A 26,548-nucleotide genomic window follows, 5' to 3' on the forward strand; every position below is an offset into this window, starting at 1 on the left:
GGAGCACAGCATGGAAATAATGGGTGACTCAGAACTATTGTTCTCCCAAGGGCTCCCTCCCTCCAAACTGCTAAGAAAAGCTCAGAGCAGCTCTGCCCCTTTGCTCAGTCAGCTAGGTAGTATCGACATGTTGCAATAGCTGGGTACATGTACTTTCATGCAGATCTCTTCATGTAAAATTGTGTAAACAATCACCTAAAACAATATGCAATAGCTTCCAAAAGAATTCAGATGTTCTGCCATTCAGGCACAGCCCAGCTTATGCCTGGCACGTGCTAGCAAGGAGGAGTGAAGGCTGGTCTGAAACCACAGAGGCGATTGTAAAAGGTATGGGCTTCCACGGTGCTCCCCTGTTGTCACACTCATTAAAAACAGATCTGTGCATGTGTACCACTATATTGCCAGGGTGACAGCAGGCAAAGCGATCCCAGCCAGAAACTGAACACACAACATTTTGTTTTGGAAGATATCAGGACTGGAAACATCTTATCTCATTGATAAGAACAAGCACAGCTGAAGAAGTCAATACCAAACTCCTTTATTCCTTGTATGTGGGTAGTACAAAACATACCGAAATATTTTGAAGAGAAAACACTCCTTAAACAAACCTATTATAAAACAAATATACGTTCTCTTTTCATTTAAAAGCCTGTTAAATAAGCATTCTCTTTTTATTTAAAGGCTGTAAACACCACAAAAAGCAAGGACAAAGATTCCGATATTACTGAATGAAAACGCATTTTCTGAAACATAATCCTTTATTCAACTCTAAATATACATATAAAATTCAGAACCTGTGAGTAGATAAGAGAAAAATAGCATCTGTTTCTCAAGTGTTTCTGACTATTTAATAGGTAATGAGGTCTGTCATGCTTAAGTCCAATAGCCAAAAGTTTAACGAGCGATATAAAGGCAAAGTACAGAAGTCCATGTTCTGACTACTGCCACGCTTCTCTGTTACTTCATATGCTCATCTAAATAGTTTTATCTAAGTGATACAGATTAGTGTACTTAAGATTAGCATTTTCCTGTCCTCAGGTGAGTCATATGCAATACATCATGATAATGGATATTAAATGTTAACATGTTCACAGAAAATTGCATTAGTGACCCGAGTAAGTGTTTAATTATCTTCATAAGACATAGCCATTTCTGCTACATGATTTTAATCATTTACCACTTACTTTTTTTACTACCTTGCTAAAAATACAGCAGCTTGCTATACACACCTCCCCAGACTTTGTGGGCCAGATAACAATTCCATTTTACTGGGCCTGCCATTTTAAATCCTGCCATAAAATCCTACTTGCAAAGACCCTGCCACTTAAATCCTGCCATTATCCTACTTGCAAAGTACCTGTAAATACCACCACCAAAAAAAAAGTAGTTATTAAAAAACAAAAACAACAACAACAAAAATTAGAAGTTCGATACTTCTTAAATTCATGACAAAGAATTTTTTTGTTTGTTTATTACAACACTAATCAAGGTATAAGGAAAAATACAATAAAATACCCTGTTTGTTCTGGACCTTCACTTATCTCACTATCTGTGTGGAAATTCCCATGTGAAGAAGCAAGGCAGACCACAGACTTCTTCAGAATGCAAATGATCAATGGGAATTCTCACAAATAATCAGCAAGTTAAAAGCTCAAGGAAGAAACCAAGAGGCAGCTGCTTCTTTGCTCCATGGCCTAAATACTCTATCATTTAGAAACAGTATTTAACAAAAGCGTCAGTTTTATCAAAAAGCTGATCTACCCTGAGACGCCCACATGAAGAGGTATCCTGTCTATAGGCACAGTGAAGGATTTTGAGACTTCTCTTTTAGTATCACGGAGCACCTTTTCATTATTATGTCCATTAGATAACAAGCAATGGGAAAGGCACAGCTTGCTGCACCAGGTCATTTATCACCTGACACAATGAGACAGATGGTGAATTACGGATTACATCACCTCCTCGTTCAAACATGGCAGCAGCACTGTCAGAAACAGTGTAGACTTAATTAGGCTAAAAAAAAAAAAAAAAAAGGTTATTGCATTATTGCATAAATAATGTATTAAAAGGTTATTATCATATATACTAGCAGTTGTTTTTATTAGCAGTTGTTTTATTATTTATGCATCTTCTCTATTGCCAACTGCACATTTTCAAATCACAGCTTAATGGGCTTGTGTTTGCTAAGGGCCTCTGCAATAACAAGCAAATCTGTTCTGACAGCCAGCCCCAGGAACTGGAGTAAAGCACCAACCTACTTTTCCTCCCCAGTCCCATGCTCAAGACCTAAATCCTGACCTTCTTTACCCTGAGGTTGTTCAGATAGAAATAATCAAGTTAATTTACCCAGAATGTTTACTTGCTTGCTGCTCTAGAACTTCCTACAGATTTAAATACCTCACATGGTTCCAGTGTACCAGAGTAGAAAATACCAGAGCTTAGAGACAGATGTGCTTAAGTTTCTTCTAGGTAAGCACTGCATCCCACTAACAACATTTGATGGGAATACACAAATTGGACTGGCACAAGCAGCTTCAACACACATTACCTCCAGAAGTCCAGTCCCATCACACTTTTCTTCTCTAAGACCACGTGCTGGGTAAGTCCATCGCATATTTGTGCGTCACTGATGGGCGTTGTATGTCCTGCACAAGCAAAGTCTGAGGTGCTGCTATGGTTGCATAAGCAGATATGTGGAGTTTTACTTGAAAATGTTTATTTTCGCAATCTTCAGCATATTCAGCGAGTAGAAGCTAACTGAAGTCCATCGTGCAGTAACTGATTATCCTTAAATCTGCTAAAGATTTTTCCTGGTGGTCACTTGGCATTTACTGCAAAAAGGGACTCTTGATTACATTTAGAGAAACCAAAGCGATTAAGTTAAAAATCAGTAGCAAAGGAAACAAAAAGGTTTAGAATTTTTTACATGTAATAAACTGCTGAAACAAGTTAGGTCTTGTATTGATTGAGACAAACAATTATAAAGGTATTTCTCAACAGTGGTTAAAACTGAGCGATTAAAAGGAAAATCAACTGCATGTATTGTGACTGAGCATAATGAAAGTCTTTCAGGCACAAGGCCATGAACCGATTTATGGTTGGAAACAAAGTCAACAGGTATTGTTACACAGCTATTCTGTAAGCCATTACAACATAGATTCAAAGACAATTGCACTTGTTAATCTAAAAATCAGGACACCACAGACAAAACTTCAGTTGATACACGATGTATTTGAGTTTTACAGCCATTAACAGTTTCAGCAGAATTTCAAAGGAATGATTTAAAGATTTATTTTGGAATTACTTTGTATTTTAGCTGCAATTTAAGCCACTTCACTTGAACAATGAAAATTTAAGCCAGTTATGATGTCATTTAAGTTATCTGACAAAATGAATCTAAATTTACTAAAGGAAAAAGAAGGGGGTTTCCAGAAGCAGCGATATTCTGATACTGAATACTCTGATTTTTCCCTTGGTAGCCAGCCTCTCGTTTTGGGAACTCCGAGTCACCAGTTTATCTTCTTCAAACTTCTATTTTAGAGTGTCCACAAAACAGGCAGCTCACCACAGAACGTGAATCACACGACTCTTCTTCCCCTTCCACCCTTACCGGCAAGTTTGTCTTCAAGCTCTGACAAAATTCCCAAGGACCTGTAGAAAGCAGCAACTGGCTACTTACTCCTGTTAGGCGTCCTGTTTTCATATGGTATCTTTAAATTTTTAGCATAGTGATAATCATAATCTCTTAATGGGAAATACCTTATGTATGGAGTTACTGAAGGGTTTTGTAGCACATGCTCACTGTGTATGTCCATTGCATGTCATTTTCTTTAGGAAACAAAATCTCATTTATATAACAAAGCCAACACAGGATGACAACTACAACTACTGACATGGTAAATACAGAAAGGCATATATTTATATCAACTTCTAAAATTTATGTATCAAAAACATTGCATTGAGATTATACTTCTGCGTAATCATCTAGTGTGCCTGAAGGATAGAGACCAAATGAAAGCTGAAAACAGGACACTTCAGGACTTGCTTTATTTGCTTTTTGGCACAGGTTGCCCAGAGAAGCTGTGGATGCCCCATCCTTGGAGGTGCTCAAGGCCAAGCTGGATGGGGCTTTGGGCAACCTGGGCTGGTGGGAGGTGTCCCTGCCCATGGCAGTGGGCTGGAAATAGGGGATCTTTAAGGTCCCTTCCAACCCAAGCTGTTCTGTGATTCTACAACTCTATGGGCTCCAGGCCTAAATAGAGAACTGAGAAATAATTGCCATGCCTCCACCCGCACACTGTGACATATCACCCAGTATCACAGCCTGAAAACTTGGCTTCTTTCCCTCTTTCTCTGCTTCCTACCCACCATGGGGCGAGAAGAGGGCAGGTGAGAGCCGCACACAGCCCGAGGTCCATCCACGTTAAGGCGAGGCATCGGCTCCGCTCACCCTGTTAGAAGGGTGGCTTTCTCCTCTGGGGAAAGCCACAGACTGCTAATTCCGAAATAAATCACTTTTTAACGAAAAACGTGACTCGGTGCCCGAGCCGTGCAGCACCTTCCCGCTAACCCTCACGTCAGGTTACCTCAAGCCGCGCGGGCAGGGCCGGCGATGGCTTTCTGGAGATTTCGGCTGTGCCTCTCCTTGTATCGCCGCTGTCGCGATAAATCCCCGCGGAGGGGGCCTGGCCGCTCTCCTGGGGGAAGCCGCTCCTCGGCGGGGAGGCGGGCCGGGGTGTGGGGGGAGGCGGGGAAGGGCGGCGAGACGAGACGAGCCGGGGCGGCCGTGCTGGGGCGCTGTGGGCTCCGCAAGCTTCTGGCCGAGACACGGCGTGGCCGCCCCCGGCACCCCACGAGCAGCACGGAGCCGGCCCCGGCCCTGGAACCGGCCGAGGATGAACGGCGGGGAGGGCGGCGGTGGCCGGGCGGGCGCCATCAGCTGCTCCCTGCCCGCCGTCCCCTCCAGCAAGCTGCCCGACCTGCGCTTCCTCAGCCGCGGCGCCTACGGCACCGTGTCGGCCGCCCGGCACGCCGACTGGAGGGTCCCGGTGGCCCTCAAGTGCCTGCAGGGGCCGCTGCTGGACAGGTAGCGGGGCGGCCAGGGGGGTTTGGGGGTTGGGGGGGTTTGGGGAGGGTCCAGGGGGACATGGGGGGAGCGGCGGGGCCGCCCCTGCCCGGGCGGTGGGGGGGACGTGGGGCGGCCCCGCTGCTTCCTCCCCTTGGGGTGCTGAAGGGGGTGGTGGTGGTTTCACCCCAGGTCTGTTAAATTTGTTAAATATCAGGTTTGTAGACCCCTACGTACTGCTGTTTTTCACTGTTTCGTCAGCTGGTAGCGATCGCGTTCCCTTTTCCCGGGGGTCAGGTGGCAGCGCGTTTATGGCCGAGCTGTCACCCCAGCAGCAGGGAGCAGCTTTCCAGCTGTTCCTGCCTCCTTCACTCTCTGTAATGCCATTTTTGAACCATATCGATGCTAGTTTGCCTCTCCTTAGGGTGTAGCCTCCTGTTTTTTCTGTAGGTGTCTTTCATCTTTGCTGCCTCAGGTTTTTTTGATGCGGTGTCAGGCAGACAGGCGGCTGAGACACACGGGTGTACGTGTGTGCGTGTGAGCTTGCACACTTAAACCTATGGGATGTGGGGTAAAAACGCGTCGGCTGTTCCTCAGTTCACAAATTTTTGGGGTTTGGTTTTTGGAAAGGTTACAAGCTAGCCCAGAAGACTTCCCAGAATAAATACAGTGTTTGTTCTCTGAACTCACTTGGGAGAAAACAGTAAATACTACTTTTAGCCTTGCTGGGATCTAGATCAGTGTGACATCTAACCTGTGAAAACTTGACAAAAAAAGGCAACCAGGGTAATCAAAACCACTCGGGTTAACAACCATATACCATGCAAAGCTCAGAAGTACTGTAAGAATAACCAAAAGCTGCAGTAAACCTGCGCTGTGTCTGCAGTAAGTTGTGGGTTGTACTGTAGGCAGTGTAACATACCATCCTGAAAAAGCTGCCGTGAGGACGGAAGGCCAGAGAGTTGACGGTGCAGTTAATCCTTCCAACCAGGAAGCCTGTGCTGCGTATCGCAGAATTTGGCGTGCGACCTGCCCAACAGCAAGGCAGCCTGGGAGCCGCTGTGGGCTCCTGCTGGTTTAGGCATTGCTCAATGCCCCTCTGGTATGGAGCAGGCAAAGGTGAAGTGACATAGAGGCGCAGGAATAAACCTCCGCGTGTTGCAACTCCTTTCCCGGTTACAGCAGAATCCCATGCAGATGGGATGCCTCATGGTCTGGGAAAACCCCTAATTTTTCTCAAACCTATTTTTTACTAGAGAGAGGGAGGGAGCCATGTGTTTTGTCCCATGCTTTTCCTGAAGACTGACTTCTTACTTTGATTACTACCTAGAGTTTCCCAAAATAGAAGCTTTTTTCCATCACAAAAAACAGGATCAACAAGCAGACTTGATTTAACATACCACTAAATTCTAACTTTCGCTGTCATAAAAGCAGCAGGCTTTAGTTCTCTAGGCTTCCATTTTTTCCCATATATTCTGAAGGCCTTTTCTTTGCGAGGGCTACATCTACACTGAGCAGTCCACATCCCTCTGGACCCGTCGGTCTGTGCTCTGAGCTGGATGGGCACAAAGCAGCTCTCACCTCGGAGCCGTATCACCAGGTTGATAAGGTGCTGTGAATGGACTTGGCTTGAATGCTGCCTTGCCCTAGTACAGCCATACAGCTGCTGAATCAGGCTGGCTCATCCAACGGCTCAGCCTTAGATGTGCTGTAAAAGTCCCATGTTTGGTTATCCTGCACGTGTACTTGTACCTGTACCAGTCCCCATTGGTGTAAAGTCTAAATCTTTTATTATTTTTTTCTTAGGCTCCTTCGTGGTCTGAGTATGCTCACTGTGGTATGTTTGAGATATATGTTCTCTGAGTTATAATATACTATTTGAGATATAGGATGATTTGAAATATAAAATATGTTATATGTATATATATATATTTTCCATTTGCAGGGATAGAAGCACACTTATTCTTTAATATAACTTGACCCTCACATACCATATGCTACAATGTCTGAAGTTGTAAAGATGCATCAAATTCACACCTATGAGGAGATTTGGCAATAACAAAGGGCATTCACACCACCAAATTCAGGTGTTGGTCTCTCTCTGCCCCCCATGCAATCAGTGTTTTTTTTTTTCCAGAGGGCAATTCAAAGCAGGAGCCAAATTTGAAGGAACAATTTACACGAAAACATAACATAGCTGGTCCTTCCTTTTCCTTCAGAAGGTGAAGGTGTATCCCTTTAACCAGTATTGTTTTAGTGCACACCAGCGTCCTCTAAGTTAAAATAGTGGAAACTCACAAGATAAGTATTAAGATCTCTACTCTGTAGGAGGTAAATAGTGGGCCATAGTGGACACTCACTGTCTGAAGACGGACAGTAAAACGGGACAGGTGTAGTTGGTTGTTCCTGTTCTGGTTGCTCAGGATGGTGCCAGCTGGAGTTCTGACTATCCTTATTTACTGGAAACATGGGTGAAATGTGTTGTGGAAATAGAGATACTTGTATAGAAGAGCAAAAGTAGGGAAGTTGTTTGGTATTTGCAGATTCTGAGTTGTCTTATAGCAAGCATCTTGTTATCAAAGCACAGTACAGAAAAAATACTGAAAGATGGTGGTGCTGCATATAGATAAATTTATTTTTTTTTAACAGAATATAGGGAAGCTTACATTTGGTTGGAGTTTCCTAGTAATGGTATGGTAACCTTCTTTCTTTGTTTCTTTTATTTTCTTTTTATTTAAGTGATAGAAACCACCTTCTAAAAGAAGCAGAGATACTGCACAAAGCCAGGTTTAGTTACATTCTGCCAATTTTGGGAATTTGCAATGAACCTGAATTTCTTGGGATAGTAACGGAGTACATGACTAATGGATCACTAAACGAGCTTCTACATGGGGTAAGTGTACTCAAAGTCATTAAATTGTCCCTGATTGTTTTAAATAGACTGTGATTTCCATACTTAAGGGAAGTAGTATAGTAAAGTTTATTATTAGTAATACTTAAAATTAAAGGACAGTCACTGGTAGTTTATGTTGCTCAGATGGACTTCCTGTACCCCCAAAGGGCGACCAAACTCAGTAGTCTTTATTTATATTGCACTTTTTCCTGTAATGCTGTAATCTATAACAGGCTAAATGATGAATTATTGTGTAGAATCATGTTTAGTATCTCAGTTGTTCTGTAGTTAGAAGCTGAAATACTTGTGCTTACTTTAATCTGGCTTTCAGAGCTGTTGACAGTGTAAATATCACAAAAAGATTACTTTGTTTCCTGAATTTAAATCTTTACTTAAAAAAAAAAGAAAAAGAAAAAATAATGTTTATAGAAGTCAAATATTGCTAATCTAAACAGATACAGATATTTCTACCAGGTCTTACTCTCAGGAGTAATTTCTCCTGTGCTGAAACGAACTCAGCTGCTGCAATTAGGCTGGTCCAAGCTAATGTAAAGCTACTGCAGCTGTGTATCAATAGCACTGCAGTCCCTTCTGTACCCTTAATCAGTACCTGCCTATGCCTCAAAGAGCTCAGCTCTGTATTTTACCCAAATACAATAGTGTTTAGGTAACTTTTAAGATTTGAGTTTCCCCGCTTTTTTGCTGTACTTATATTTCTAAATGTAGTGTTCTGTGGTTAGTTTTACCGTTTTTTTTCCCGAATGTTAGTAGCAGGTATGATTTGTGTCTTTCTTTGTGCAGTACTCATAGGTCGTGGTTTACAGGTTTCGTACAGTTCATCTGTAACTCATATTTCCATATGAGTAATTATGAGTAATGCGGTAAATGTCCTATATACAAATTATGTATAGCAGTCATGAACTGTATGAATGTTAGGGGATTGGAAGTGTAACATCATAACATGCATGATTAATATTTATGTATTTGTTTTAACAGCTAGCCAGTATCAATGTGCAGTTAATGTAATATATGTTTTAAAAGATTACTGCTTGTCCAACTCACTTTCTTATTATTATGAAAGCCTTTGTGTTATCTTGTCAGATCAGAACGGAGGATTATATTCTGGTTTTGTGGTTTTATTTTGGCAGAAAGATATGTATCCCGACGTTCCCTGGTGCCTGAGATACCGCATTCTTTATGAAATTGCTTTGGGAGTAAACTATTTGCACAACATGAATCCTCCATTGCTGCACCATGACTTGAAAACCCAGAATATTTTGCTGGATGATGAGTTTCATGTCAAGGTAGAGTTATTTAATTCTTATGTTTTTCAGCATCCAGAATAAGCCGAAGTGTTTAATTGCTTTGAGAATTTAATTACTTTGAGGGAGAAGAGTGGGGTTGTCGCCATGCAGAAGGGACATAGCTGTATGCCAGATGTTTGATTTTTATCTTTGCAGAAAGAACTTACAAATTCTTTGGAAAGCTCTGTTTTGTTCAAGTGTGGATTTCTGATCCATCTAAACACAGACTAGAACTCCAGAATATGCACTGCTTCCACTATAGCAGTGTTACTCAATAGCGGCGACACTTTCTGATGACGGCCTCCCACGGGTAGCTATGTCTGGCCCTTTCTGAGCAGAAAATAGAAAGTTTTGAGATGCTCAGGCAAGTTAGTTCTCGAGGTCAGAAAAAATGAACTCTAATGTTAACACCATTTGATGCTTATCATTTAAAATGCACGTTTATTCTGTTAGTGTAGTATAAGAACATGTAAAACAACTTCAAAATCTGAACATGCTGAGATGGGTCTTTTGATGCTGCTAGAACAAGCAAACATACGTGAAGAAGTAAGAAGTTTAAAACTTGCATTCTGTCTTTCAAAATATTATTGCCATGATGTGAAAAAGAGACTAAAAGTACTTCTGACAAAACGGTTAGGTGATTCTATAATTGCAAGAGGTCTTCTGTTAATGAAAATAACAAAAATTTAAGCTTTGTTTTCCCTTCAGATCCTCTGTTTTTTACATTGGTAGAATGTACTATTCATGTACATGAGAAATAAGAGATACATTACACTTAATTTAATCTTGAATGGCTACTGCTTCAGTTAACATGAAATGAATCCATCAGTCATTCGCGCGAAGATCAAAGATGCAGTGTTGATTTTCTTCTTTCTCCCTTGCAAAGACATTTTCCTTGGCAGCAAGGCAGCTTACGCAGCATTCTCTTCACTCACGCCCTCTGCAGCTCATACCTCCTCCCACTCAGCTGTGCCAATGTCACCATCTCTAGAGCTTCCTGATAAACCTGACTGGGAACTGGCCCAAGTAATCCACGCTTTTTTTTTTTTTTTTTTTTTTTTTTAATCTAGCAGCACTGGTGCGGTCTGGTTCACTGCCTGACCACATATAAACAGTTGCTTTGCTAGAATAATTGGAAGGAAGGTTTTTTTGGGCTGAAGCACAGTTCTCTAATTTAGGACAGCTGGCAAGAATTGCAAAAAAGGAAGTCACATGTTCTAAATAGGAAAAGTATTGTATGTGTATAAAAGCAACACCATTCATAGAGTGCTTCCAACTGTATCAGATCAACTGAATGAACAAGATAACCTGACCTGTAACAGCAAGTTCACTGCATGAGTTGTAAAGAAAACAAGGGCATTGTTTATACTCTCCAGAAAGCTTATTTCTATTACGTTAATTGCTCACACAGGCATCTCTGAAAATTATTTTGCTCTGATACAAATGCTGGGCAAGTCCAGAGCTCATTGCTGCCTACATACATATCTTTCTCCCTTGTATGCTGAACACTGCAGGTCCACCAGCAGTCTTATTCTCCTGGCTGTGCATCTCCCTGCCTGTAACCTGGTCTGACATCCTACTCCTGCCTGGTGTATGTCTGGGAGTGTTAACTAAGTCAGTTAATTCTTGATGTAGTTGTACTCTAAACTCTGTAGGAAGGGACAAGAAGACTATTTTGGGATGGCCCCAGAGGTCACAATAAACAGAATATTTGGTTACTTTTTGCAGCACTGAATTTCAGAATGCCAAATTTGTTAATCTGAGACTAATACTTCATAGTTCTGGGGATGACGTGGGCTGTCCTGAAATGGTTTTGTACAAGCAATTGTCCCGGGATATGTGCAGGCTAAGTTACATAGAGCTATTATGATCTTTAACTTTGTGCAATCTAGACAGCCAGTGAGCTGGAAATAGTGTCTTGGTTTGCTTATTTTCCTTGAAAGAAAGTGATTTTCATATAGGACAGGCTTCCGCCATGGATTTTCCCAGCCACAGAGATGTGAATCCATCCTTAAAAGAACAACAGGACAGGGCAGTGCTGTAGGAATAGTGTGAGTCATGAACTGGGAATGTTTTCTGCACTGGAGCGGGTGTTTCCTGTTGTTAAGACAACCACATACTTTTTATGTGTCAGGTTAAGGATTTTAAACAAGCTGTTCTTTCAGGTGTATTTGAGGAATTTGTAACAAGGGTTAACAGATAAATCCAGTTCTTAGAACAGCTGCTCTGTCCTTTCCAGATTGCAGATTTTGGCATGTCAAAATGGCGTGTCATATCCATGTCGCAATCACGCAGCGAAACTTCCTTGCCAGAAGGAGGGACCATCATCTACATGCCACCTGAAGATTACAATCCCAGTCAGAAAACCCGGGCAAGTGTGAAACACGATATCTACAGGTAACCCATGCTGTCCTCAAGGGGACTTTGCAATCTGAATCAAATCTGAGTTGCTGAAATTAAGTTTTAACATGTTCTCAGCAATTTTATTATTTTCAGTGATGTTGAAAGTCTAAGCAAAATAAATCAGGAAAAAAAGAATCAATTGGTAGGTGGAATTGTTGATCACCCATTTCTCTAGGAAACGCTGTGAGAAGTGTAATACTCCAGAGTTTAAACTAGAAAGAGAGCTTAAACTGTGTAAAGAGACAGAGGAGACTGCTTCCTTTGAATGAGAGTATATACGTGCAGGCAATGTAGGGAGGAAAAAGATGTTCACTCCATTACCTTGATTAACATGCCTTTGTACTTTATGTTAATTGATACACACATTGGCAAAATGTACTGTGAGGAAAGAAGAAAAATGTTGTTTGTTTGTTTGTTTTTTTAAAGGGGTTAGAAAAAACAGGGTAATGGGGTTGAAGGAAGTGTAGAGATCTCCTGTCTCTCACTATCTCCAAATAGAGATCTACTTAAGGAGTAGCTTACTTTATGAATGTTCTGGTGGATTTGGTTCAGTCAGTTCTGAGTCATAGCTGAAAGTAGCAGAGTGGTGGCTACCTGTTTAAAAACAGAAATGGCTTTTAGGATATTAAGAGTTATGATCTGCTAATTTGAAGACGTTCAGAGAGCTCAAAGGTTATTTGAGCAATTGTGGAAGGAATTATCATACATAGATGGAGATTTAGGAAGTATGAAGAGGCATACCACTGTGACAAAGTCCATCTGTGTTGCGCTTTACCATCTTTAGTTTCAGCTATCTGTGACAGGGTTGTGTTTTGGTGGAAGATAAATCAGCCTCGGAGGGACTTACTGACATCCAGAGAGACCATTATTTCTTTAAATTATCCCTTTACTCTTGAGGAGCACACAAAGTTCTTTGACATCCTGCTTTCATCACCCTAGACATTGAAAAGGAATACCAATGTATTATGGAGAAAGAAGTAGCAGTGTGAAGTTTATCTAATCTAGCTTCTGATTTTAGAGGATTTGAAAGTATGGATTGTGTATTAATGAGTGAGTGTAGATGAGGAAGATAAATGTTAGGAAAAAAAAGTTGCATGCAGAAGAATAACAAATGAGTGGGAAAAAAATAAGAGATAAAAGGTAAGGAGATCTTAGAAAACTGTTAAGAAGGAAAGGGAGATTATTTGAGGAGAGAGAAAGTAAGAAAGCATAGTGAAAACAGATGGAAGTTCAAGGCAGGAGAATGTGAAGGTAAAGAGCCAGTGAAGGAAATGACCAACAGGATTATCACCCGGGTCAGAATGTGCCCAGGGTCAGAAGGAAGTGCTGTGAAGCAGAAATAAGAAAGGAGAACATAAATACAGTAAAGGGAATATCAGCAAGAATTGGTATGCTGTGGTGTTACAGAACAGAGAGAATAATCTTTCATTATAGAGAGATTCCAAATTGAATGGAAGGCTGGGTGTCTGGTTAATAGACTACAGCGGATAAAATAATGTTGGTGAGATATTAAAGCAAATTTGTGATCTTTCTAAAGAAAAAAAAAATTGTTCAAAGAAAAAGCATCCAAGCAGGACATTGAGGTGCTTGAGCAGGTCCAGAGAAGGGTGACGAAGCTGGTGAGGGGCCTGGAGAACAAGTCCTACGAGGAGCGGCTGAGGGAGCTGGGCTTGTTCAGCCTGGAGAAAAGGGGGCTCAGGGGCGACCTTAATTGCTCTCTACAGATACCTTAAAGGAGGTATCTGTAGATAGGTGGGGGTTGGTCTGTTCTCCCACGTGCCTGGTGACAGGATGAGGGGGAATGAGCTAAAGTTGTGCCAGGGGAGTTTTAGGTTGGATGTTAGGAAGAACTTCTTTACCGAAAGGGTTGTTAGACATTGGAACAGGCTGCCCAGGGAAGTGGTGGAGTCACCATCCCTGGAAGTCTTTAAAAGACGTTTAGGTGTAGAGCTTAGGGATATGGTTTAGTGGGGACTGTTAGTGTTAGGTCAGAGGTTGGACTCGATGATCTTGAGGTCTCTTCCAACCTAGAAATTCTGTGATATTGTGATTCTGTGAACCTTTACAAGTAATAATTTGCCATGCCAAATAAATCAGCCTGCATGAATTTCTCAGGACTGCATCAAAAGCAGCCTTTCTGACAAGGAGGACTGTTCTTATTGAGAGTTATTGAAATTATTATTGATGTTGAGAACAAAGCACTGTGAATGGAATAAGTAGTTAGGAAAGCTTAGTTTAAACAACTGACTTTAAGCTTCAGTTATTTCATTCTTAATTTTTTTTCATTTTTGCCTAGGTGGCAGTTGTTAAATTTTATAATGTATCAAGGAAGTTAAATATAGCCCGCATCCAAAATTTGGTACTTCTTGGTGATCTAGGAAGATAATATCTTCGTGTAAAGTTATTTCAGCAGTTAAAAAGAATGTTTTCTCAAACATAATTCTTTGCATTGTATCATTTTTTTCTTATGATTTTTGTAAAACTGCTTCTATGGAAATTGGATTAAATTTTTTAAATATTAAGCTTTACAATTTCAGATCTACATTTTTTTAAAATAAACGTTTAAAATTTTTAAACATGATGAGAAACTTTGGTTGAGAAGGTAGCTTTATAAGTATGTTTGACATTGGAAATGACACTCTTGAGCAAAAATACTGCTTCTTCACTTTAGGCTTAGAATTACTAATTTTATTTATCATTAAAGATTATACAGAAAAGCCAGATTTGTTTTCTTTACATTATTTTTATTTTTTTCACTTGTTTTACCTGCATTGATTTTGTTATATAAATTATGTCACTGTTGCACTTAAATAATCTAATTTAAGTTAAAAACTTCTTTAGAATTACCTTTTATATTAATATGTCCTGATGACTGAAGGGAGTGACTAGTCTACTAAAAATGGAGCAGATTTGTATGCACTGGGCCACCTCCATTCCAATTGATGTGAATGAAAAAGATTGTCGCTGGTTTGAATGAGCAGATGTGCATTCAGTCTGGCTATCGTTCAAAGTAGTCTCCACAGAATGGCTGAGGCTGGCATGTAGCTTTGCCCTGTAGCTTTTCTGTACTTAAATTATTGACTAGTTCCAGCTGAAGTCATTGATTAGAATTCCTGCTAGTTTGCATAGGTCTGGGACATAATTGTATTTATCAGCAGGCAGACCAGTTTGTGCCATGCAGGATCATTTTAGTGAAATGTTTCTAATAAAATGCTAAGCTGAGTACATTGTTTTATCAGTGTCAGCAATCTAAACTGATATCTTCCATACTTTTTACACTTTAAACAGTTATGCAATTATTATGTGGGAAGTGATGTCAAGGAAACAGCCATTTGAAGGTAAGGCCATCTTTTCCTGTAATTTATTTTTCTGGACTTGTGTAAAGGCTAAGCCTGACACCTGGGTACCTGGGAGCTTATACATTTTAGGGGTTACTTCGTAATAATCCAGGTTGTAAGAATGTTGAAGAACATCCTTGTGTTATTCTTCCAATTTGTGTTGATTTAATAAATTCAAAATACTTTTCTTAAATAAAAAAAACATAGCCTTATTTTGGTGAACTGTAAATACTATGGCTGAAATCTAAACTGTCCCTCCTATAGTAAGCTATTTATATTGCATATATTTCTAATGAATGCACGATGTCTATTTTGACAGAAGTTATAAACCCCTTGCAGATAATGTATAGTGTGTCACAAGGACAGCGACTAGACTTAAGTGAAGAAAGCTTATCAATGGACATTCCTCATCGAGCTTTCGTCATAAGATTGATAGTAAGTGGATGGGCACAAAACCCGGATGAAAGACCATCATTCTTAAGTAAGTTTGTCTTGAGTAATGAGGAAATAGTTTTAAATTGGCAGATTTCTGTCTCACGTGGTACTAACAGAGCAAGGTTATAGTCTCGAGAGGGAAATGGTAAAGATGACAAAAGATGCATCTGCACAGTCAAGTTGCATGGGATAAGATACTTGTCTGCTTCCATTATGCCTATAAACAAATTTGTGAATGGAGCTACATGTGCAGTAAAATTGAGTTGTTAGTTAGAGTCTCCTGCATTTGCTGTCTCTAATTTTCCTATAGGAAAAGGTAGCATGGTTTACTACTGCTTCTTTTTTTTTTTCAGTTTATTTTGAAGGGAAGACTTCATTTTAATTTTTTATTCACAGGAAGGGGGGAAAAAAGCTGCCCAGCTATGTTTGTTTAATTTGAGTGTGCTTTAAGAAGTGCCACCCTACTTCTTTTAAAAATGCAATCCTAATTATGCAGGGAATGCGGGATCACTGTGGAGAGACAAAAGAAATACAATATGAGAGTTACTAAAAGTATTCAAGTGTAAAACAGCACAAAGAGCTCTGGATTAAGCAATCCTCTTTTTTGAGTTTCTCACTGCTTAGGTTGAAAATGCAATGACTCCCATCTGAAATACCAATATTTTTTTTCTAAATTTTTATTTTATTTTACAAGCAGGACAGCAATCTTAATGTTTCACTTGAAGATTTGATGAACAGAAGTTTGTTATTTTTAAAACCTTAGTTGGCATAATTCCTTTGAATTGGAAAGTATTAGAAAATTGCTGGTCAGACAGCTCAACAAGAAATGTCCATAACTTCACTTTTATGTATCAGCTTGGCTGAAGAAAAAAAAAAAAAGACACACAGCCAAACAGATTGAGCATCTTTATTTTCAAAATTTGTGCTCCAAAATGAATTAATGTCCTCTTTAAAACAATTTTTGTTTTTGCATTAAGAATGTTACGAAAGTTTAGTGTATTTTGTTGTGTATCTGGTTTGTATAATTTTAAATTGTGGATTTTTTTCAAGTAAATAAACCAATTTATAATGTTTTCTAAAATCAGAAAGAACAAATCATAGCATTTACGTAGATATTCTTGCTTTCCTCTGTCACATACCCAAAATAAAATAGCAGCCGAAGTCTGTGGTCACACAGAAGGGATAATTACCTAGGATATGACTACAGCGTGAGCTGTCTTCGGCTCTGTTATTAGTGCAGTGCCTGTAGTAAGATGGTCTTTGAAGGAAACATGCATTGCTTTTCCTCTACTTTACTATCATAAAAAGAAAGAGGAAGTTACAAAACTGTTGCAAAATTAAGAGAAGTAAAGCTCACTGATTGGGAAATTTTGCAATTTCCATAAAACAGGGGAAAAAGAAACACCCAAGCCCTACTTTTTAAAATAAACTTTAAATAGAAAAGCTTGGTTAACCTAACTGTTAGCCATATAAAGAAGGGACAAGGATTTATCGTCATGTTTCTTTACAGGTCTGTAATTCCGTTGATACTGCAGTCTTGAAACCTGCACTTTAATTAAAATCAATAAAAATTAACAATCCTGGTACCTCAGTGCGGAAAATGGCATGCCAAGCCTCTAGACTCAATGTTAGCTGACACAAGAGAATAAGAATCCCGCTACTGAATTAATGTCTCGAAGCTGCCAGTGAAAAACACTTAATGTGGGAGGAGTATGGTAAAACTGTAATAAAAAATAAAAATACATTAATAAGAATGCAGTGTAATGGATTTCTGAATGGTTTTGCTGAATCAGTGGAGTTTATAGAAATGCAGTTGTTGTTACATGCTGTCCCCCTTCACTGACATTTTGTTATACTTGCCCAGTCTCAGAGATGTTTGTATAATAGTCATCCTCAAATTTGAAATACTTAGTTTCACAAATCTTTCAGCACTGAAAGACAAGGGAGCATTGCACGTATTGTCACTTGCTTATTGAATTGTCATGTGGCTCCCTATGCAGACAGATGATGTTAGCTTCTGTGATTTACTGCCTTTAGTGAGCATGCAGACGCTATCACTTGGATTCGCTGGATGTGGTAGGTCAGTGCTTTGACCATTTCCTCTGGTCTTCCAACACAGCATCTTTTCTGAATATTGCTGTGGGGTTTTGTTGTTTGATTTGTTTTTATTTTCCTCATAATTCTTTGCACCACTACTCAGATGGGAGTAGAACAACTCGTTCTGAGGTCTTGCACGTTTTGGTCCCATTTAGCAGATCAAGCTTGTTGGGTCTGTCTTGAAATCACAGAATCATCAAGGTTGGAAGAGACCTGCAAGATCACCTAGTCCAACCTCTGACCTAACACTAACAAGTCCTCCACTAAACCGTATCACTAAGCTCTAAACAGCAAATCCATCACTCTGTCCATTCCAGGAATGCAAGACTTGGACTCTGGGACAGTCCCAAATCCAGGCTGCTGAGGTGGCCAAATCAGGATTGGTTTTAGTGATACAAAACTGTTGTAACAGGTGAAAGCAAGAAACTTCTGTTTAGTATCATGTGTAGTTTGGTATGTATTAATAAAGAAATAAGTTTTACAAATATAAGGAAGCAGTTTTAGCAATATGAAGACTTAACTTCCATATTAAATCATTCAGCAAATCATTGTTTCTTTGTTTAGAGTGTTTAATAGACCTTGAACCAGTCCTGAGAACGTTTGATGAAATTGCTATGCTGGAAGCAGTAATTCTCTTAAAGAGATCAAAGGTAAGTAGCTTTTGTTACAGTCATGAGTTGGTAAAATAAATTGGCAACTTCTGCTTTTCTCTGCTAAATGAAATATAATGTCCTTTATTATTCAACTAGTCCTGTATCAAGCTTAAACAGACCAGAAACTTAATACAAGTAAAAACATCTCTTTCAGTCACGGTATGAATCGCAATGTATTCACAAGAGTGGAAAGAAAACAGATGTGGAGAAAACATCTCTAAATATACCTCTGAATCCCCAAGAGGTAAATATTTTGCATGTTGAATTTGGACCTTCCCTGGTATGTCAAAATCATTAAAAATCCTGAGAGCTTCGAAGGCGGATATCTTAGTAAGGGTGGGGGGAGGGGAATGGTTTTGCAGTTTACTTTCTTGTCCAGTCAGGAAAGGTGGAAAATGTGTTCACTGAGCTGGGATGCGTCATGTACACAGCCATATAAGTGAAGATAGGAAAGGCTTAATAAGCAGAAAAAAGAATGGTACATCTGGTATATCCTCTAAGTGTGGAAAAGGCATCTATCTGCTCCATGATGAATCCAGCACAGCGTCTGCGAGTGGTTGTCTTCTGCTTCCTTACACCTCTGTGTAGCTTGCTTATATAGGGTCATATGGATTTGTTTGTAAATTTTGGTTCTTAGTGCTGTTTGTTTTGATTCTTACTAATAGTTAAACTCATACACAAAATTGCTGTCTGCTCTGGAAAAACAGAAGTATTAGGATTGCATGTATTTCTTTTGTCGTAGTGTATTCTAATTGTGCTGTGTATTGAGTATTTAGAGAATAGGGAAAAGAGTGATGAGGAGGTACTTGGTAAATCATTGCATCTTTTTATTTATTTAATGTACATTTATTTATTAAATGTATTAATTTTCATTGTATAACTGGAATTGTTTCAGGAAACAGGTTCTGCCTCCATACACTGTGATGCACTTCCCCTTCGAAGTATCTCTCCAGATATATCAAGACTCAAGTCTATTCCCAAGTATAATATCCTCTCATCAGGTAGATGCTCATGACTTCATATAAACTTAATTTGCCATCACAGCTTTATGCTCCCTTTGTGACACTGAATTTGCATAGTAAATTATTGGATATCTGTTTATATCAGAAAAGAGATGTATTTTATTGCTGTCAACTTAGTACTCTGGCTGAAAAGCTAATGTATTTTAGCTCTGATTTTATGTTCCTGTCACTTGACAAATCCTCACAGCACTAGTTTTCGTTTTCAGGGCCATGATCACAGCAATACCTTTTGCTTGTCTCTTCATCTTGGCAGTTTAGTTAATCATTTGTAAAGTACTTCTAAATATAAAAAGGCTAAATATTGTGAGCTGCTCTTAAAGCTGAGTAAACTGGAAGTTTCTAATACAGCCCAACCTCTAGATCACTTCTCATTCAATCAGTAAAAAGGCTTTATTAAAGAGATTCGCTTGCAAAAGTGTCTGCACATACATGTATCTTTTGTATTTATCACCTCTGCCAACTAAAAGTTGGCAAAATTCCTAGGCAAAATTCAGTTTTGAGGTTTTGCTGACATCAGAAACCAGAAAAAAGCTCTTGAACTCAGATTGAATAGCAATACATTATGAAATTAAAACTGCATTTAGGTTTTGAAGAAAGTAAACTTATATTCCAAAAGAATAGGGCATCCTTTGGCTTTGTGGGGACCATTGGTATGAAAGCAGACAAGACGATTAACTGTACTGCTATAGAGCATCAAAAAGTGTGCTGGGACACTGCAAAACTGGAGATATTCTACCAAGACCCATGTCCCTTAGTGCCATGTCTTTACGTCTCTTAAATACCTTCAGCAATGGGGACTCCACCGCTTTCCTGGGCAGCCCATTTCAATACTTGACCATAACAGTAAATGTCAGCCCTCGTTGCTGCTGGGTTTTGTTCTAAGTTGCCAAATCTTCCTGTGGAGATTGACTGTGGTGGTACAATTAAAGTGACTGATCAGTTGGTGGTCCTTTATAGAGTTACTGCTTAGATGTTGCTGTATGTGTGTAGAGATACTGTAATGTCTGTAGCTACAAAATCCCTATATTCTAAGAGCAATTAGAATCAATGGAATTGTGACAATGGCTGTTCAAACCCAATGTGTTTTGATAGAGCAACTTGGGGCCGTTCCGTCTAGTCCTATCACTAGTTACCTGTGAGAAGAGGCCAACCCTCACGTAGTTGCAGAGAGCAATAAGGTCTTCCCTGAGCCTGCTTTTCTCCATGCTAAACATGTCCAGTTCCCTCAGCCGCTCCTCACTGGACTTGTGTTCCAGGCCCTTCACCAGCTTTGTAGCCCTTCTCTAGACACGTTCCAGGGCCCCAATGTCCCTCTTGTAATGAGGGGCCCAAAGCTGAACACAGAACTCGAGGTGCGGCCTCACCAGAGCTGAGTACAAGGGGGCAATCACCTCCCTGGTCCTGCTGGCTACACTATTTCTGATACAAGCCAGGGTGCTGTTGGCCTTGTTGGCCACCTGGGCACATTGCTGGCTCATGTTCAGGCGAGCATGTTAACTGCAAATCTAAGCAGGTCTCTTTATTTCATTCAAGGAATTCATCTGTTGTTCTAGGATTCTACTGAGTGTGTTTGGGAACATGGTATTTTCTCCTTTCAGGAATGAGGTTTTATATTGCAGTTGATGAATGAGCCCACATATATTAAAAGGATGTTAAGGTACTTGAACATCCAGAGAAGGGCAACAAGAGCTGGTAAAAGGGCTTGAAGGCAAGTCCTGTGCGGAGAGGCTGAGGACACTTGGGTTGTTTAGTCTGGAGAAAAGGTGTCCAAGATGCGATCTTATTGCTCTCTGCAACTTCCTGAGGAAGGGAAGTGGGGAGGGAAGGGGGCTGCTGGTCTCTTCCCTCTGTGAGCCAATGACAGGATGAGTGGGAAAGGCACAAAGCTTTGCCAGGGAAGGTTTGGAGTGGTTCAAATTAAGAAAAATTTCTTTACCTTGAGGGTGGTCAAAAACTGGAACAGGCTTTCTAGAGAGGTGGATGATGCCCCATGCTTGTCAGTGTTCAAGAGATGTTTGGACAATGCTTTTATTCGTGTGCTTTAACTTTTGATTAGCCTTGAAGTGGTCTGGCACTTTGATTTGATGATCTTTGAAGGTCCCTTCCAAGTGGGACATTTTCTATATTCTAAAATTGTATAATGCCTTCAAACCATGCATCCATATAAACAGATACTGATGGGAGCAGCATCTCATTTTATGACTTGCTTCTGCACTGGTATGTTCTGAAAAGGAAATTATTTTTCCATCTACAACTTCCTAGTCACTCTTAAAATTTGAAGACCTACCTGTACATAAGTTTGGTACGGTGTCTAGAAAGTACCTCCTGGGCCATCAAGTTCATTCTTTTATAATTGCAGGCATTCATTTCATAGAACAACATTTATAAACCAATCAATTTGCCAGTAAAAGTGTATGTTATTACTTTGCCCAATAGCCTTTTTTCTAGTCAGCTTATACACATTTGTTCTTGAGTACTGCTTTAGGTTTAAATAGTTCTTTCCCTTTTTTCCCATTTTACTTCCAATGTAGAGAGTAGTAAGATGCTCTTACTACACTTTGTTTTACTAGATAAACAGGATAAACACTTCTGAAGTCCTTTTGTAAAATAAAACACTTCATTATCATTGTATCCTGCTAGTACTTTCTGTGCATCTTTTAACTTATATTACTGAACTAAGACAGCTACCTGACCTCTGTACTTAATATTATAAAAGAGGTGTAACAACTGTTTTCTGTCTGAAATAGAAACTTTGCTTAATATATGTTAGAATTTCTTTTCTCACATTGTCCTTTGTTACAGAATAATTACCTTTTTTTTTTTTCCCCTCACGTCAATTGCAAATCACCAGGCACTGCTTGAAGCTAGATCTCGTATTTTGTGCTACTGAATTTCCACTTCTTTTACCTCTGTGTCAAGTAGGTTCTTTCTGAATAACCTAGGTTAGCCTGTTCTTTCTAAATAACATTGGCAAACTTCATCAGCATGTTTTTTTGGTTTGTTTGTTTTTTTAAGCTATGGTTGCTGGTCAGGGTCATTCCCTCATACTGGTACAATTCCAATAGTTTTGTCTCTACTGTTATTCTATTATTAGAGATCTATGTTTGCCTAGAGATCTAGAACAATCTAGCCCTGCAGAAACTTTTAAAATCCTTTTCTAAAGTTTTTTTTTTCCTCATATCAGTTCTCTCCTTATAATTTTTCATTCAGGCAGCAGATATCACATCTCAGTACATAGTTCTGCCCTGCTTACTTTCTTTGTCTTTCACGAAATAAAATACTAGCTACTATGAATTCTAGTCCACTTAGAATCATGAGTTTTAGTTCTGTTTAAATAATTAGTGTATTTTTCACATTTTCCTATTCCCGCTCTTTACAGCAACAGGTCAACGTTCCCATCTAAGTATACACCTTCAGAGTCCCACGTTTGTTATGTACCCATAAATCCCAAATCGTGCGTTGAGCGACATCTTATTAAATGATTTCATGAATTCTTATATCAGTATCTTTTTCTTAGTTCACATCGCCAAAGCTCTTTGTCAAGTGAGACTGTGGAAGTCTGTAATGAAAACTATGTGCAGAATGGGGTATATGCCCTGTAATTTGTTTCTGATCAGCTGTTCATCATCTCTTCTCTCCAACTGCTGCTTTTGTATCTATCATTATCTTTTTTTCTTCAATTAAAATCCAAAAGTAGAAACTATGTTCCCCACCTGATAAAAATCCTTCTTTCCCTTTTCTCAAAAATTTTACACAAAACTTTCTTGATACCATATGCTGTTTCATCAGACTACCAAAACCTTCCATTCACATTCCACTGAATGTCTTCATTGGTCTTCATGTTCTTTCCCTCCACCTGAATCATTTCTAATCTTTCCACTTTTGTTACACCACCAAACTTCATAAAAATAAATTAGTCAGCTTTCATGCTGACTCACACTTCTTTGCAAACACTTCAGGAATTACTCTGTTCTTATAGTCCCCACATCAAATTTCTGTCCATCAGAGCTTTGACAGTTCACATCTACTGGAGTTATTCTCTGTGTTCTTTGAAAATAAAACAAGACCCCCAAAAACACAAGCCCTGGTAAAAGACAAGGGAGATGAATGTGCTGAGAAGCTGAGTTGAAGGAATAGTGTGCTGTATTTGAAATGATGTTAGGTTGTTTACAATTTGTGCTATAGAATTGCTCTAAATATTGTATTTTGCAAGCATAACTAATGTAGTAGTATTACAGCTTTTTTTCTTCTTTCCTAAGATGGAGATTCTGGTAGTCTACACTCTCTCAGCTGTCAGAGTGTGGATGAAAATCTCTCCGTAACTCAAAGTGCCAAGCTTTTTGTGCACCCATACAGTTACCTTCCCTCATCTGACAAGAGTATTTCAGTTCCTTCAAATTCCTCATCATCTGTGCTGCGGACATCACCAATTCCTTCAGGTACAGCAAACACTGGTTTAATTCTAAGTCCTATAGCAATATTGAATATATGCATGTATGAATTGGAAACTGGAACTGGTGTTCATCTGTAAAATGCAAACAAAGCATGCTGCAAATTAAGAATGCAAGTGATTCTGTCCTTGTAGCCTTCTATTACAGAATAAGTAAAAATAATGTAAATTGTGGCATAGAAGATGTAGCTGTAGTTCCTAGTTTTTTTCCTTTCATTTTAAGCAAACTTAATTCCTGCTACCTTGGGAGCATTCTCTTTATTAATGTTGTTTCTCCTTTCCCCTACTACTGTAGCAGTGCTACAATCCAGCAGAATAAAGAAGAAAAAAATTAAACTCTAGCTTTTTTTTTTTTTTTTTTTTTTTTTTTTTTAATCTCACGACCTGACACGGCCACTTTTTAGGCCTGCCTAGTAACACTGGGGCAAATAGAAGCAGCATCTCACCTTTAACAATCTTTTGTGTTAGTTGAGATACACTGGATAGTTTTCGTGTGCATCAAGTAACTGCAAAAAGTGTGCTTCCAAAAGAGTGATAACAAAAAGAAAGTGGTACCTGATAAGTTATTCAGAGAACTTTTTACGAGCCACACAATAATTTGGAATTTTATAAAGATCTGCCGCATCATCCCCCTGCTGAAACTTAAAATTGCTAATAAAGTTCCACATTGAAATTTGAAGTGCTTTTTTTGAAGCCGTCTAAATTCATCCAAATCTTGACAATTCTGTAAGTCAGTTTTAAGTGCCTCATACTTCTAGCAGTCTGTCATGACCTAAACTATTTCCTTTAAATTTGCTTCAAATGGAGCTTATAACTTCTTATAAGAAGTGGCATGTGCTTTGTTTCATTAAGCCTTTTCTCCTGTGAAACTAGAGGAAAGGATTAGGGGTATGAGAGGTTGTCTGAATTTACGGACAGATGTGGGGCAGGCATTTCTCAGCGTAGGGGTTCTCATCCATATAACATTAAGAGTAGTTAGGATTACTGTGGGCACTTGAGACTGGAAAACACATTGACTGAGACTGTGAGTGGGTTATCTGGATGCATTCACTTAAAAATTACTTTCTGAGAGTAAACCAGAAACAATTGAAAAATGACAAGGGAAGGGACAAAGCTTTCTACAGCCTTCTGCACAGAATCTTGGATCTGCTGTGGTGGGGGACTCCTGAGAATATGAGGATCTGTACATTTTCACTGTATAAATCCTCAACTTGAGGAATATATGCTGGAAGCTACACAGGCTTTTTCAGTACACTTCCCAGAGGGATTTTTATTGAAGCTGAGTTAGCACCTCTCTCTTTTTATTACCAAATTGGGTCAAACACTAGAATAGTTTGTCTATGTCTATAGAAGTTCCATTTTTGGAGATGCTCAAAATTCACCCAGAGGAGGCCCTGAGACACCTGACTTATTTTTGGGTAGCTTTGAGTAGAACATTAGACCAGGTGAGGGTTCCTTCCAACTTAAATTATTCTGTGATTTGGAATAAAAATTATATTCTATCCAGCAAATTTGGCAACTCACAACATTTTAAATGTGGAATGTAAGATAATAATTAAGTGAATATCTAATCAAAAAAAAAAAAAGCTTTTTACCAGCTCTCTTTCAGCTTGTTCTTTGTTTTATGGCACTATTTATTAACAAGAAGTGTGAAAATATTAATCTTTTTTTTTTTTTAATTCTCCTTGATCTCAGATTTTGTTCTGGAAACAATGCAACAGAATGTAGCTCATCAATGGATCCAAAGTAAAAGAGAAGAAATTATTGATCAGATGACCGAAGCATGTTTGAATCAGTCACTGGATGCTCTTCTATCAAGATTTTTACTCATGAAAGAAGACTATGAACTTATAAGCACCAAACCGACAAGGACATCAAAAGTCCGACAACTACTCGATACCTCAGATAGCCACGGAGAGGAATTTTCCAGAATTATAATACAAAAGTTGAAAGACAACAAACAGCTAGGACTTCAACCTTATCCAGACATTGTATCTAATTCTCTAAGACTGCATCTTTAAGTCTGTTTTTTTGTGTTTTTTTTTTTTTTTTGAAGCCCTGTGAATATTTCTTAATACACAACCATTGTTTCTATTTAGAAGTTTTATATCTGTACTGCTTTATCTTTACTACATCTTTGTAGAGTCTCGGAAAAGACACTAGACTTCTCATCTAGGCTGCATTTGGTGAGTTGCCAATTGAATCAGTTGGAGTGCAGCCAGAGAGCCAAACACTTGACACTTGTTGACTGAATTCATACAAGTATCGTGTTTATATGTGACAAAGTAAAATCATTAAATGATCCCTGTTTTACATATTTAATGCTTATACATATCATATTTTCTGTTTATACATAGCTTTTCCTATCATCTCACAGGACTGAGACAACTTAACTTGGTATTGGTTGTCTTCCCTCTGTCTGATTTTTCCTGTAGATGGGGGAAAAAACTAGGTGCTCTATTTTCAGGCTTGTATACTGTGTTTGTAAATAAATCTTCTTCGAGCTATACTGAGTATTCCTCCCAAGGTACCTGTGAGGAGTGGTAGGTGGGTAGAAGTTTACATTTGTATTTTTACAGGATTTCTATTATTGTTTTGTTTGCCCTATTTTGTTGCCAGGGTAATTCAGACCACTGCAAAAGAAGGATGTGAATCCAAAGAGGAGCCCCAGGGCAAGGAACACCTTGTGCTGATCGTCATTGTCCTAAGAACTGATACATTAGAAAGGGTGGAGCTCTAACCTTATCTTATTTGGTTACACCCACTTAAGTTCCTCTTGAAATTAGAGTATTTTAAGATCCAGATCCACCTTGTACAAGGGAACCCTCAGTTAAAGCTTCACTTACAGTCATGGTTTTGTGTACGTATTTCTTGTTCATGCTGCTGGA

The 26,548-nt window shown here is 39.2% G+C and overlaps 1 protein-coding gene and 2 long non-coding RNA genes across 3 annotated transcripts; 1 reads left to right on the forward strand and 2 right to left on the reverse strand.

Annotated features, from left to right (window-relative positions):
• Positions 1-522: 522 nt before the first annotated feature.
• LOC137851266 (uncharacterized) lies at positions 523-4,806 on the reverse strand. The gene is made up of 3 exons (XR_011093096.1): positions 4,587-4,806; positions 2,549-3,651; positions 523-2,013 (listed from the first exon to the last, which is right to left on the reverse strand). It is a non-coding gene; the product is annotated as an uncharacterized lncRNA (long non-coding RNA).
• An 89-nt stretch (positions 4,807-4,895) lies between these two features.
• RIPK2 (receptor interacting serine/threonine kinase 2) lies at positions 4,896-25,977 on the forward strand. Its single transcript, XM_068672227.1, has 11 exons — positions 4,896-5,086; positions 7,805-7,958; positions 9,107-9,262; positions 11,502-11,659; positions 14,954-15,003; positions 15,323-15,484; positions 18,100-18,185; positions 18,343-18,432; positions 19,084-19,189; positions 23,470-23,649; positions 25,356-25,977. The coding sequence occupies exons 1-11, from the start codon at positions 4,896-4,898 to the stop codon at positions 25,679-25,681; spliced, it is 1,659 nt and encodes a 552-aa protein (XP_068528328.1). The 3' UTR covers positions 25,682-25,977.
• On the reverse strand, positions 8,836-10,424 carry LOC137851269 (uncharacterized). The gene is made up of 2 exons (XR_011093098.1): positions 10,036-10,424; positions 8,836-9,592 (listed from the first exon to the last, which is right to left on the reverse strand). It is a non-coding gene; the product is annotated as an uncharacterized lncRNA (long non-coding RNA).
• Positions 25,978-26,548: the final 571 nt, after the last annotated feature.

The sequence above is a fragment of the Anas acuta genome, chromosome 2, assembly GCF_963932015.1.
Source record: "Anas acuta chromosome 2, bAnaAcu1.1, whole genome shotgun sequence".
Taxonomy (NCBI): domain Eukaryota; kingdom Metazoa; phylum Chordata; class Aves; order Anseriformes; family Anatidae; genus Anas; species Anas acuta.